The sequence below is a fragment of the Vipera berus genome (assembly GCF_964194415.1).
Source record: "Vipera berus genome assembly, chromosome: 2".
Lineage (NCBI taxonomy): Eukaryota > Metazoa > Chordata > Lepidosauria > Squamata > Viperidae > Vipera > Vipera berus.
This window is the reverse complement of record NC_138203.1, coordinates 170,242,269-170,257,622: the sequence shown is the minus strand read 5'-3', so window position 1 is coordinate 170,257,622 and position 15,354 is coordinate 170,242,269. Positions and strand designations below refer to the sequence as shown.

Genomic DNA, 15,354 nt, shown 5'->3' with positions numbered 1-15,354 from the left:
ATCCAGGGTACCGTTTTCATAATTGCAGAGGCAACTCAGCAAAGTCTGAAAAACCCTTGCGGTTGAAAGCAATGGATGAATTAATAATCATTGTACAATCCTCTCCTCTACCAACTGTGCTGTTCTTGCTATAGCTGTAAGCTAGTTTTCTCTTAGGGGATCACTGAGGCCGGAGATGACATGTGTTACAAAAGCAGAATTTCGGAGGACGAGGGCAACAAAATGTCTTTGCTTCCACAGCATGAAGAAAAAGTCATGCTGCTGTGAATTAGTCTCAGGTAAATAAATTCAGGGGCATGAAAGAAAACAAGTAATGTTTCAGAAATACATTTCAGTTTTTTCAAAGTTTATAATTTTTCTGTGCCAGGACCCATGTTTCCATGACAATATTACAGCTTCATGTGCTCTTCCTTCTGAGAGATCCCATTTTCATGCCCCAGTGTCCAAAGTTAAACAAGGTTTCCATTTAAAAAAAAAAAAGAAAATTACTAAATAGACTAAGGTTCTCAGCTGTTTCTTTCCCTCTCCCATCAGAAACAGCAAGACTACAAAATGATTAAATAAAACTAGGGCACACTGTTTCACCATGTGAGAAAGGAATCTTTAGGAAGAAGCGGGGGAAGGGAGAGTTCAAAGCCTCATGATGGCTGCTTCAAGTGTGTTAAAGCCCTCATACTTCAAAGATTTTTCACAGGATTAGAAAACAGCATTGCATATTTGTAGCCTTAGGTCCACTTCTCTTTATTCTCTCCACAAGAGTGTAGATGTGGCTACTCAGACCTGAAATGCATTTAAGGGTATTTAAACATTCCTACCTATAATTAGAGCACATTTTTCACTAATAAGATTCAGGCAGGTTAAAATGTATTGCTCTAAACCACTTATCTATGAAGTCACAGAAAGGCACTGGAGGCAGATTTGCTTCCAGAAAGACTTGCTGCCTAAATCGCTACAGATGCAACCAGAGCAGATGTTACTATTTTTCTAGGAATTGGCATAGCCTAGCAGGCCTCTTCTGATTCGCAGGCGAGCATAAGTGTAGAGAGCACAGCTGGGCCTCAGGGTTCATACTGCTTAAGAGTCAACCCCTTACTTGCTAAATCTGCTCCTCATAAATAAATCTGCTTTCAAGCCAGTCACAGCTGTGCATTGCAGATGTGCCTTCCATAACTCATATGCTGTGTGAAATGCTTACCTTTAGCTGGTCACTATCCCAAGTTTACCTGTAAATATAGCATGTTCCTGCTACTTAGTATTTTTCTGCCATCGGTAAGACAGTGATTGTACTGATAGTATTTTTGCCAACTGGGACATCCTTACTTAAAAGTTCAATCAGCATCAATAGCTCTAAAACAAGTGTTATCATACCAGGGGTTTTATTTTCCATTTCCTTTTAAAATATAAGACATGTACCCCAGGGGATCATTGTTTCAGAGAGATTTCCTTATTTAAATGAGAAACAGATTACCAAGGGTGGGCAAAAAAGCAGTGGGAGCAGCAGCAACTTCTGATTTCTGCCAGCTTCCCCACTGAGTCTCTTGAGGAAATCTGGCAGAGAGCAGAGAGCACCAGAAATCTTTAATCTCTTCCCTACCTAGCAGGCAGATAATGGCTGTTGCTGGGTGGAGGAGGGAGTGAGGGATTGTGAGATTGGCTGGGAAACTGTCACAGAATATTGGAAATGAAGATCACATGACCACAGTAGCAACCAGTAGCACTGGAACAGCCAAAACGTCCACAAATTTCATTCCCTTAGAAGTCATGGGTCCCAGATTTTGGATGCATTCTGTAAGTAAGTTCATTTGGGGTATCTTGGTTCAAGAATTGCCCAAAATGCACCATTTTGCCCAGTTAAACATATAATGGATTTTAGTAGGATATAGATGGATTCATTGAATTGCAACCCATTGCATTATCAACTTTGGCATGCCTTTCACTGCTGCAGACCTATTTCCAAGATACTTGCCATTATTTATGATATGTGTCTATGAAAAGTTAGGAATCTCCCTAGCCTTGATGTGATTCAACTTACGCTTAATATGATTTCATTTCAATTCAGCTGTCTGTTTACCTTGCATAGAGAAATCAATTTCAGGCTGCTTTGATTTAAACCACCATTCTGAATAATTCGGTGTCCTCCAAAACAATGGTGCATTCCAGATAATTTAAGAATAAATTAAATCATCTGTCAAATATAGTACTGTACCTCTTACTGACTGAAATTATTATCAATATGTGTAACTGCTATGTCATCTTTAAACAATTACCGATTCCTAAGAAAGACAGCTTTCTAATTCATGAACGCTTGGTTTATGCAGGAGTCTTTACAGGGCAAAACGGTCAAAAATATTTTGAAAAGCCAATTGTTAGATGTCTAAATGGGGAGAAAAATTCTAATGAACAGAAATTTTCCTAAGTCAAAGAAGTGATGCTAATAATATGGTTCCATCTATAGACTGACCTGCCATGGATTTAATCCTAGCTGACTTTTAGGCTATCAAGCTGATCATTTGTTCTCTCTGCAGCAATTCCTTTAAAAAATTAATGCAACACCCAGTGCAGGTGATTTTAGGAATAAACAATTTTTGCCAAAACATCAGCATTTTCAGCTTAGTTTTGGAAGGGGAAAGCATGGGAGAGATGGAAAATTTCCTTCTCTTCTGCTCCCCCCCCCAAGAATTTGCCAGAGTTTTGGGAAGACTTGAAATAAGAACTTTGCTCCTCTAAGAGCTTGACTATCTCATTTTCACAACCACTTTGAACCAATGATTTCCTTTTTTTTTAAAAGGTCAGTTGAATTTCTTTTCCTCAGCCATATAACCTCCAGAGTGTTGGGATTACAAGTTCCAGAAACACCAGGAAACACAATCATGCCAGATGGGTGTAGTGGTTAAGGCAGTAGGCTAGAAATCAGGAGACTGTAAGTTCTAGTCCTGCCTTAGGCATTAAAGTCAACTGGCTGACTTTGGGACAGTACTTGCTGTCAGCCCAACCCACTTCACAAGATTGCTGCTGTGGGAAAAAGGAGGAAGGAATATTAGGTATGTTTGCCACCTCAAGTTACTTATAAAGTAATAAAGGCAGAATAAATAGAAATCTAATGAATGAATTCTCCCTATCATTTGCAATGGCACTAAGCAAAGGTTAAGGACCAAAAAGATTGATATCCAGCTTCTTAAGAAATGGAGTCAATACAGTCCTGCTTCTTTCACCTTGAGAATTTACTTTAAAAATTGCAATTGCTCAGTAGGAAATAAAGCAAAGTCATGGTACTCCGACCTGCTGTAGTCCTAGCTCTGAGAATGTGAAACTACTATAGAAACAACTCAATAATTTCATGCTAATTCTATAGTGTCTTGTGGTATTTTTGATTGGCCCTCTCCTGAGCTATCCATCTTACAAACCCTATTCCATGAGCTATATTTACTAATGCAGAGTGAACATCCTACAGACCAATTAGCCACCAGCTATTCTTAGCCTTGTATGAAATGGAACCATATTGAGCCAAAGATGAGCACCTTAAAATATCATCACACCAAGGAAGACAAACCGGAGTCATTACAGACAGAAATAAAATACAATCTGCAAATACAAATATCATTATGGACTGTATTTCAGTCCAAATGACTGTACTGCACCTAATTTACTGACTCTGAAGTTACCTACGATTTATCCTGCTATCAATAAATCTCAGTATGATTAAATTTATGATTGCTGAATTTCCATGATGGTGCCTCCAGTTTTAAATCGCCAATCTTAAAATTAGCAGAATTATTTAAGTAAGAATTGTCCAGCTCATATGAAGAGACAGATATTACAGTACAGTAATCGGTTTATTAAACAGACCTGCCCCTTTTTTTTCAAAAGTGATGGGAAGATAGATGGGATACCAGTTTGGAATGAAGAAATGTGAAAAATTCCTACCTAATATTATTAGCAGACTTCTCCACTATTTACAGTTGGATGTTGAAAAGCTGCTTGAGTAAACTTCCAGAAAGCCAGCATCTCCACTCACCATTCTGAGTCCTTTAAGCTAAGTCTTCAACAGCCGGCAATTGTGTCATCTTCAGCCATTACAAAGGTTCACTAGAGTCAACTAGTGAATGGGAGTGCCAAAATTGCTGCCCCTATCCATACTCTCATTTTTATGGCAGGGCAAAAAACGGGGAACAAGCCAAAGCCATTGCTATTGGACCAATTTCAACCAAAGACCTGCCTGAAGGCACGAAGCTGCTACAATGAAGCCCAAAACCAACCCACTCCTAAACCTAAAGAACTTCTAATGTCTCAAACAGCAAAATTTAAATGTGTAATTTGAGATTTTAGGCAGTTGGATGAAAGAAAATCAGCTTGCCTACTTATTACTGAATCTGCTGCACTCTGGGTGCAGTACCAAAGTTATTACTGTGTGAAGAAAACAAAAGAGGTACTCACTACAAAGCACCAAGGAGGAAGACTTTTTTAGATCTAGAATTGTTTTCCCTGTGGACTCTTTAGAAATGGGAATACTGGCAGTAACGACTATTTTTTTTTAGAATGAGAATTTAGGATTTGAGAAAAAGCCCAAGTCTCTTTTAATTTTGTCTTTATGCCATAAACATATTTTTTAGAAAACATCCTAAAATCCTATCGTCTGTATTATACAGAATGGGGAATGAATTATAGAATACAATATTAACTCATTTTAGCATATGAATACAATATTAACTCATTTTACTGTACACTGCCTTCAGAATTCTCCAAAACCGTATTATGGTTTCCATAGTATCAAAAACTAAAAAGGTGATAGGTAGGTTTCTTAGCATACAACCCACAAAATACTCTTCAGCCACAAGCTCTGTCAGGCTTTGCCATCACTTACTATCTTTTTACTTCTGTGAAGTTTGAATAGAAAAAAAATCGTTCTAGTGAGATACTTTATCAATGATGTGCAGGGAATTGTTCCTTACTTCCCTAACCCTTCTAAACATGAAGTAAATATTCTCTTAAAATCCAAGTGACACCACAAGTACATTCTAATACAGACGAACATGTGCACAAACAAAATGGCTACCTTTTTTTTCTTAGCAAAAAAATAAAAAAATTTATTGTCTTCTAAAAAATCCATCCTGCCTTTGGAAATTGTGACATAAGATTGCATTTTGTTTCAGCTCCACATGCAAATTCACTTTGCCAAGAAAGTGTGTCTAAAATTAGGTTTCTGGACAGCCAAACACACATATATACAGAGTACGAGAAAGAACAATAGCTGAAATCACAGTTCCGCATTACAGTCTATAATAATGTAATCAAACACCACATTGTACACACCATCTATTATTATTATCTTTTGGCTGATTTTTACACAGATAGGAATGGCTCTCCCTCCACCAGCCACCCTCCCAGCCATGGAAAATCCAAGGAAAGAGACTGGTCAAGAAGCGCCACCAAAAATACTGCAGTGTGTAGTTTTTAAGAATTTATATTGTATTATTTACATTCTGTTTAAAACACTGGAAGCTACAAAGTGGGGAAGCCCCATAGAGATTTTTGATCCATAGTTACCATATTTGAGGAACACTTCACTTATAATACTTTTCACCAGAAACATCTATGTTCTCATTGCATTACTCCAAAGGTTGATATATTGGGGGAGGGGGAGGGAATTAAAAGACTCCCTCACGCACACTGGTCATAAAAAGAAGAAATGTATTTCCTATATTTAGGAAATAGTTGCAAGACTTCTATGTGGAATCTTTGTTCTGCTCTGTCTTTATGAATTAACTGTGATTTAATAAAACAAGGTGACCCACATTAGCTTTGAGCTTGTGTGTTTCTCTTCTACTTTTGAGTTTTGACTAATTACATTTTTGTATTATGTCTAAATACGAATCTGCAGTTAACCTTAGTGAAAAAAATAACTAGTTTCTCAAACTATGTTTTAATGATGGTTTGTTTCCATTAATCACAATTAACACTAAAGGTAGTTGTAGAAGTTCAAACAGCACAGCAAGCTGTTGAGTGTTTCAAACGGATGTAGATGAGTTCAACTTCCTTTTCATAGTTGCGCTGGAGAAGAGGAAGAGGAGAGGGTATGCACCCCCTGGATTTATTAAACCATGGATGAATTGCAACATTGAACATGGGCAAGGGGACCACTATTTCTTCTTTTGGAGCCCAGCAGATGGGGAGCAATGCTTGACTGAAAGGTGCAATCCCTCACCCTCACGAAACGATTCATCTTGAAAGGAAGAAACACATGTGGGCACTTAGAGGCTTCCCTTCAATTAATCAGTTACCCTCTACCTCCTATAGTAGGTTTACTGATCTCTCTGAATAATACAATATTCATTTTTCTCATATTCAGAGCAAGACAAAAATGTCTAGTTTGGATTGGTGAATAGTATTAACAGCTGGACCTCCAACTCCATAAGACCTTTGGAGAGCGGAAATGCATTACATTTTTCTAGTGAAGACTTTGCTCAAAAAACCAGAGTTGGGAGACGAGAGGCTTTATGCTCAACTGTGTGGGGAATTCCATAATCCAAACACAATTCCTTCGGCATTTTATTAGGGTTGATTTACTCACGAACCCAATTTTTGACAGGCAGAAACTATAGAATCTGTTGGTTTAAAAGAGAGGAACTGCGCAGATCCTCTAATGGACAATTGCTGGCAGGATAGAGCAGAATTGCTCTCAAGCACCCCAGTAAACAAAACTGCCTATACAGAAATTTAATACAGAATTAAATCTTTAAAAAACAGAGAAGCCATTTTTGCTTTTCCACTTGATAACTAATAAAACATTCACATTTCAGGTATTTCATTTTCAATATTAAAATTCATAGAAATCTAGCATTTTATTTTAAAAAAGTGCTTTTTAAAAGAGTGGGATAGAGATATATTTGTCCTTCTGATTCCCGGGTTTAGATAAAACCAATCTACTGTTATATTCTCTTGCCCATGTATAATACTGATATCTATGAGGCAGGTGAAAGGGACATAATTGGATAAGAATCTGTTAAGCTATTTATAAGAACGGGGAAATTTTCAAATTTTCTTGTATTCTTTGGTCCTTCAAAATAAGACAGACAGAGTAGGTTGTGGCATGCATGTAAATAGCCGGCTTCACACACAATTTCTTTTTCACATTTCACCAGCAATTTGCTAATGGAGTTGGGGATAGGAATTGGGTAATCAACAATATTGTATAGAGTTGTCAGTTCTTGGGAAAAGATTTTTTTTAAAAAAAAAACACCTAAATTTAAGTGACACCAAGTGTATTGGTGATACATTTCCCAAAGAATTCTGCTAAATTTAATAAAGCTATGGCAATTCAGGGTAAATCAGATCATCCCACAAAGTCAACAATTCACTATGGACAATCACATAGAAAGGCAGAGGAAGCAATAAAACACAATGTTTACAAAAGTAAGTGTTACAAATCAGTCACCACCAGAGCATCTGCAAATGGCTGCAATTCTGTATAAACACTATAGACCCAATTCAAAGATTTTATTTCCTATTATTTTTAAATTAGTTACCAAAATAGTTTAGTACATTTCCAGCAGAGTATTATTCCCCATAATTTAAATGTATGTGTATCTGTATTTTTTTAAAAAATGTTCACATATTTTAAACAAACAAGCTTTCTTTAAGACTGAAGCATGTTTCCTGACCAGGGAGACCAGGGATGCCTCATGGCACAGACATTCAAAGGCTATAACCAAAAACAACACAGCTACAAGAATCAGCCAGCAGTGTCTCTCCATACATAAAAAAGCCAATTAAGTGTTTTTTTTAAAAAAAATGAAGAAAACAACAGATACTAGTACAACATACACATTGAAAAAAGCAGTTTTATCAAACATAAAAGTTAATTAAAAAAACCTAACCAGAGCTGCACTTTTGAGATTATCTGGGAATGCATATTTAACCCCCCCAAATATAGAAGGGCGGAATTAAGGAAGCAAATCTAATGTACTTGAATTACATATGGAAAAACTATCTTGATGGTGAATGGCTGGATCCCTCTTATGAAGACAAGAGTTTCCAGTGCTTTTTCAGGTTAGGGAAAAGTGGGTCAACTACTGCAAACAAAGCAAAGACTGGTGAGCAAGGGAGTAAGATTAAATTCTAAATATTACACTTTTACACATTAAACAACTCCCAGTGCAAAGTGGCAGATTAGAGTCCTTCTAGACTGGACTGTTGCTTTTTATTGTCTGGAAGCTGTCGCGCTGTCTGCAGTGAGAGCTCTACCACTCAGGGACAGTAGGACAACACATTCACTGGATACAAGTTTTAAAACAGAAATATTCCAAACCATAAATTTCAATGAAAGTCAGTTGGATTTAGGCCCCAATAGCATTATTTAGAACTTAACACACATAATTGAACTATCAACATAATCAGTGAGTTGACGCTCCTTTGTGAAACACTCTGGGGAGAGTGCAAATGAATTCTCAAAGGAAGTGTTTCGCTGGTGCTGCAATCTGAAGCACATTTACTAAGAAGCAAGTTCCAGTGAGTTCAGTTGGGCTAAATTCTGTGTAAACATGCTTAGAATTACTCCATGTTTTTTTTTTAAAAAAAACTGATTTTAATAAGTTTTTAACTCATGCTGGCCCACAAAAGCATGAGAAATAAATGACTACACCTGCAAACCCAGCTGACTGTTGCCTGGGACTCAAGACAGTTAGTTACTGTCCATCTGTTTTAACAACAAGCCAAACTTACGTATTCCTCTGGACTGGATGCACTGCATCCAGAAAGTGGATGATAAGAATGGTCACTTCAGTCTAAGACAAAGGATTGCCCATATTGTCTGCTTTATATAGTTCTCTAGTAAGTCCATGCCAAGCAACATGCTTAGAGATTCAGACATTTTAGTCATTTGGGGATGATATACACCATCTTCATTGAAGTTGTTGGATGGCAGGTACCCAGCCAAGAAGGGAATTTGCACTTACATCAAGTTAACCAGGGAAGTTAATGATGATGCTAAACAAGAGCAAAGTTAGGAGAAACTTTGTGAAGAAAAGCAGAGCAGTAGGAAGGAAAACATTTCTCATTGGCGGTATAAATGCCAAAATAGAAGTGCAGGAGAGTAAAGAACCATCTCCTCTCCTCTCTGGAATCATTCTTTGGATTCTCCAAACACAGGGTATCTCCTGTGCAGGCTCAACAAATATTCCCATCCCCAAGAAAATGGTCACAAGAAGGTGACTAGTGAAGCATGGGGTTAACATAATTGATCCCTGAAGAACACCTAATGTAGATGCTCAAGGAAAGCTTAGAAACTTCAAAGAAATAAGAAAATTTCCTAGTAATAAGGAAAAAGGAATGTATTTTGGAACTGAAGCAGTGTGGATTCTGAGCACAACTTTCCCTTCTCTTTCTCTTACATGTGGTAAAATGTGCCTTGTGGTATTCATGATAAATCTATCACAAGAAATTAAAGTGGATTAAGAACTTTAACTCCTAAACAGCTAACTAGGCATAATGGGGGATGGGGGATGGGTTGGGGTTTTTATTGTTGTTCTTAATATATGTATTTACTGTTTTTAGCTTGGGCATTATGTTTAATTCTTTTTAACTTTTGTATTTTTATACGTTTGCCCTGTTCACCGCCCTGAGTCCTTCGGGAGAAGGGCGGTATATAAATAAAATAATAATAATAATAATAATAATCTCAAGGGAGGATATTATGACATCTTACATTCTTCATCAATTTTTATCCCGCACTGTTGTATTCATCACTTCTAGCTATTTTCAGTATGAAACATTTTGAGAACTTGCATCCTGCAACCAAACACATACAAGGGCTTCTAAGCATTTGCAAAACTGTCTTTTTTGTTTCCCCCCCCCCACACTACAATCTCTGTATTTCTGCAGAAATTATTAGTTTAACGAATCCAAGTTTAGTTCATTTTGCAACTCTTAACAAAAGTCCTCAGCTATGCTATGTAAACTTTATCAGATGCTTTCTTGTATTAAATGTGGATAAAGATAGGAAAAGAAACCACTTTGCCTTATGATAGGCAGATATAAATATAGAAAGTAACTATCTTCTCTATGACATTCTGCCTATGTTTGTGTTGGTGACAACTTACCAACAATATGAAGTGCTGCACAGTTCAGGAAAGGTGATTTTGTGCTGCAAATCTGCATATTCCTGATTTCTGAATGCACGAAGAGCCATCCTTCTCTGAACTATAGAATAGTTTGCTTTTAAATACAACACTTGTAAGGGCATCATTCATAGATAAGAATGATAAAGGAAATGTGTTGATTTGTTTCTTTCTACTGACAAGAAACACCAAGTATTCAATACTAAACAAGTTGGATAACCGAGCCAAGCACAGCCCACTATGTATTGCAATCTGTAATTTGATTTTTTTTTAACCAGAATGCTCAATTTCTGCAGGTAAGCAAAAGCTAGGAAATTTAATGGGTTGTAATTTGTTTGGTGAGTTACAAACGTCTTAGACAGACCAAAAAGAACTCTGATTCTGAAGCGCTTCTCCACTTCCATGATAATGCAGATTACAAATTAGAACTTTTCTCTTTACAAAGTCCCACTTAAACGTTTCTCAAAGTCTTACTGCAGAGTAATGGTGATGACAAAAAGTATCTTAACATTGGCCTTACCTCTACAGTGTTTTTTGTCTTTTTATTCCTTGGACAGGATTAAAGAAGTATGCAAAATGACTTTCAAAAAAGGAACCTTTGGTTTTCCAAGAGACAAGTCAAGAAACTTTCACAATACTGGAGGCCACAAGAATGCAGAATAATTGAGGCTCATAAGCAGGGACTACTGACGGGCACGGGTAAGGTTATTATGGCTGCACAAAGCCTGTGAAAGCAGCGTTTCGGAAAGCACACAGCAAGAAGAAAGCACTGCTCTTCCAATTGTTAAAGCAAATTAATCTTTTGCAAGATTTACCCAGAAGCTTTGAAAGCCATTCCTGAAGTGAACATTGCAAAAGCTGCTTTAGCAATTCAAAGAAAGATGTCTTGCCTTTGGGGGGCATTGCAAAAGAGTTGCTTCAAAGGCTTTGCACACCTGTAATGGTTGTGATACAAATAAAAATACTAAATACTATAAGATGAAATGAAGACATGAATTGAAAATTGATTTCTATCTTTTCTCTTCCCCAAAGTCCAATCCTTAGGTTGGAAATCACTTGCAAACTCTCTTCATCCGCCCTCTAAATATCTCTCCAGAAAAGGTTAAAAAAAGATTACTTCCTAAATAAAAAAGGGCGGGAGGAGAAACAGATTTTGCAAATGGCTCTTTGATCTATATTAAAAAACTGCTCTAAAAGTCCCTAATGAGTTAGAATTAATGGGACTGTGGGGATGGGGAGCAGGGATCCTTTAAATGGGAGATGCAAAGTATTTAAAAAGTGCTCTGCAACTAATATTTTGTTTTTATGTGTGTGTGTGTGCATACGTACATATATACACACACTTTCACACACAGATATATATAGACATATATATATATATCTGAGAAAAGTTTAAAAATTCTATGTGATATGCTAAACAAATGTCCTAGTACAGTCACGATTGGAGAGCAAGTGGCCTGTTGGGATGGCAGATGGGACATTCACCCTCCTCGGCACAGGTTTCACACAGCACAGTGTGTTGGCACGGTAGTACCACCCGGTTCTCTTCCTGGCACTTGAGGCATTTCACCGACTGCATTTGAAACACTGCCTGAAAAGAGAAGAAGCGGGGTGGGAGAAAGGAGAAGCAAGGGGGATTGTTAGTAAAACAGAATGGACCTCAAGGACAACTGTTCTACGCTCAATAGGCAACTACTGAAGGAGCAGTCCAAGGGGCTGGGGGAGGGGGATTTAAAAAAGAAGGACATTTCATTAGCCCATTCTTCTATGTACCAGTCCAGTCTCGTACTCCTCTAACTGGAGTAGATAACCTTCTTCTTCATCTTCCTTCTTCTCTATCCTCTTTCAAGAACTTATTTTGCAGCTTAGCAGAGCTGTCAAATAAATGGGACTAACCCCTTGATCCAGGAAACTGTTAGATGAAAAATGGTCCGGTCTGGAACCATAAAGAATATGAGGGATGGGCAATCCATAGCCACTTTGGCAATCCATCATAACCCCTAAAATAAGGTAAAAATGGCTGGGTTTGTATGATGCAGTTTTTGCTTCATTTGGGGAGCTTTCTGCTGAGTGAAAGCGCGCACGCGCGCGCACACACACGGTTAAATGTCACCACTGGAAAGCCACCAGCAGCTTGGGAGACTGAGTTACTACTCCATGATGCACAATAGGTTACCAACTACTGCCAAGTATAAAAGCAGACTGGCAGACTGTTTTTAATCAATAGATGACTGAATTTATCCTCATCCTCCTCAACTCCAAACAAAATGAACTAAAGGCTGAGGGGAAGCTCATGCAAAGAAAATGTATAATGTATCTTTTGACTATTTACAGTTTGGGGTGAAAGAGGTTCATAACTTTTCCCATGATTTTCCTACAGTATTTGCATTAACTAGACACTACACATTACTAAAATATAATATAACTGGAGACAGAGAATTTTTTTTGTAAGGATAATATTTTTTTCTTTTTAAACTATTATGACCAAATTTCCTCTTTTTTTGCCTTTAGTCTCTTAAAATAATGGCAGAGAGAAAGCAAATAATTGGTTTCTCTCTGCCATTAGAGAGAAGATTTTAATCATTGCAGGTAGTCCTTGACTTATGACCATAATTGAACCTGGAATTAGAGACTTAAGTTGTTGCAGTTGTAAGTAGAGGCATCATGGGACTGTTCTTTTTACAAGGGTTGTAAGCAAACACTGCCATTATGAAATGAACATGGTGATTGTTAAGTGAATCCATTTTCTCCAATAAGCATTTTCGTTGGCACCAAGAAGTCAGAAACCAACCAAAAATGGCATAAAGGCGAACCAGTTGCCAAGTGCCCAAAATGCAATCAGGTTGTAACTCCAGAAATGTGTTGTAAGTAGTTTACAGGAGGTCCATCTTAACTTTTAACAATAGTTAAATAACATGTCATAAACTGAGGACTTCCTGTACTTGAGCCTGTTTTCAAGGTAAAAGGCCTTTGATCTGAAGAGCAACTTCCTTGTATTTCGTTATGCCTGAAGAAAACCCCACCCCCAATTCCCTCTTCTGCTGAGAAGAGCTGCCTCCTGATAAAAAATCTTCTACTACCGTGTTTCCCCGAAAGTAAGGCCTACCCTGAAAATAAGCCTTAGCTTGATTTTGGGGGTGGGGGTGGGCCTAATATAAGCCCTACCCCCAAAATAAGTCCTTGTTTTGCGGAGAGGCACACACCTAAAAATCAAGCTAGGATGGGGGTAGAGGTGTGGAGCTGCTCCACACCCCCCACACCCACTTACCTTGCAGCCAGGCCTCTCCTCACTGGTCCACTTCTTCCGCAGCATCTTTTGCAGCCAGGCCTGCATTTTTCAGTCACAGGCCTTTCCAGAAGGCCACTGTAGCTGAGAACCAACTGGTTCACCTGGTTCACCTTTATGCCATTTCCAGCCTTCCACAGTCACATCAACCATGACTGAATCCATAGCTCAGTTCTGCAAGACCTCCGCAGCCAAGAACTGAACTATGGATTGAATCCATAGCTCGGTACTTGGCTGCAGTGGCCTTCTGGAAAGGCCTGACTGCAAAATGCAGGCTGGAATGCAGCTGCAGAATGAAGCTGCTCCTTCGGTCAGAAGTGGACTGGCTGGGAGGGACTGTCCATGCCGGAGGTGAGTATAAAAGACATCCCCTGAAAATAAGACCTTGTGCCTCTTTTGGAGGCAAAAAAAAAAGGAAGAAGACCCAGTCTTATTTTTGGGGAAACATGTATTCCTTCCAGAAAAATATGGCCCAACATTTAAACTTCACTGTTTATTTGACATTAAAAATCCATCATGAGTTAAATGTGAAGTAAAACCTCCATACCTCCATTTCAAACTCACCTTATCAACTCTTTCTAAATTGGCACGCAACTGTTTTTGGAGATTATAGAGTATGGACAAGGAGAGATTATCTAAATCAGAGAATGAGCGCAGAAATTGGGGGTCCTGGCCAGTATGGATCTGCTCGATTTCTTCCTGGAGTTTCTTGACTTGCAGTTCCAAGTTCTCTCTCTGCTCCCGGGCAAGCTCACATTCTAGGGTTGCTGTACTAGCACGATCATTAGCTTCCTCTGCTTCTTTTTTCCATGCATCACAGGCCTGTGCACCCAAAGTAAAATAATATTAGTAGCTTCTCTTAATCATTTCACATGAGAAAAAAATAGCTATTTCTAGCCATTTGTACGCTGGGGACAGAATTCTGTCACATCCTATGCCTATCCTTTCTGAAATATCCTTTCAAATACCTTGTATGCAGATCAATTTTCCTATCTGTACAAATTCCTGCAAAGCAAACCCATTCAGACGTGAACATTATCAGATAAATACAGGGCATGTTTCTAAGAAAATCTGCTGAGCAAAATATCAGCAGGAGAAGCACATTTAAGTCTGCTTTTTTTGTCTTACAAGTGTAGACACATCAATTGGTTTTGAGCTTGGCCAGCACTTCAAACCACTTTTAGAATAAGTGCTCCATTTGTGTCTGCTCATTAGGGGGATAGTAATTGCTCAGAGGTGAGCAGATTCAGATCTTTTTCTGAATCTATGTATTGTTTATTTTATTTTATTTTAATCCCATTTATATCCCGCCCTTTTCCGAAGACTCAGGGCGGCTTACAATTTAAGCACAAACCAATGTGCTTAGCAATAGCCTTCATTCTATGTATATGCCTGCTTATTAGGGCTTTCGGGGGGCCCCAAGTGTTACCCTTTATTTGGGTAACACAAAACAATAAATTAAAGGCACTTCAGTTCAAAATTGCAGTTGATTACTTCCAGGACTTAGTGGAAGTAAGGTAGTCCTCAATTTATGACTGCCATTGGGGCCAGAAATTTGATCACTATGGGGTCGTTAAGCAAGCCATCACATGACCAGACCATTTTCACTGTGCATTAAGCAAATCACCTGATCATTAAATGAATCATGCTGTTCTTAAATGAATCTGGCTTCCCCCACTGATTTGGTTGTCAGAAGCTGGCTGAGAAGGTCACCAACCACTATTATGAGAACACAGGATGTTGCAACAGTCATAAATGTCATTCAGTTATCAAGTGCCCAAATTCTGATTATGTGATAGTAGTGGTGGTGTGGTAGTAGTAATTTTGAAGATGGGTCGTAAGTCACTTTTTTCAGAGCCATCGTAACTCTGAACCATCATTAAACAAATAGTTGCAAGTTAAGGACTACCTGTATGACTTAAAGAACTGGTCAGACTCCTGTGATGCTAAATTAAG

General features: G+C 38.2%; 1 protein-coding gene across 3 annotated transcripts in view; it reads right to left on the bottom strand.

Moving 5' to 3' along the window:
• Window positions 1–15,354, bottom strand: part of UNK (unk zinc finger) — an 85,564-nt gene that overhangs the window by 7,191 nt on the left and 63,019 nt on the right. For 2 of the 3 annotated variants that reach the window (XM_081318002.1, XM_081318003.1), the window contains 2 exons: window positions 13,963–14,220; window positions 9,701–11,703 (listed from right to left, as the gene is read on the bottom strand). In XM_081318002.1, coding sequence (XP_081174128.1) covers window positions 11,548–11,703; window positions 13,963–14,220 — 414 coding nt within the window. In that variant the 3' untranslated portion in view covers window positions 9,701–11,547. The remainder of the gene's footprint in view (window positions 1–9,700; window positions 11,704–13,962; window positions 14,221–15,354) is intronic. The other variant, XM_081318001.1, reaches the window with a different exon arrangement.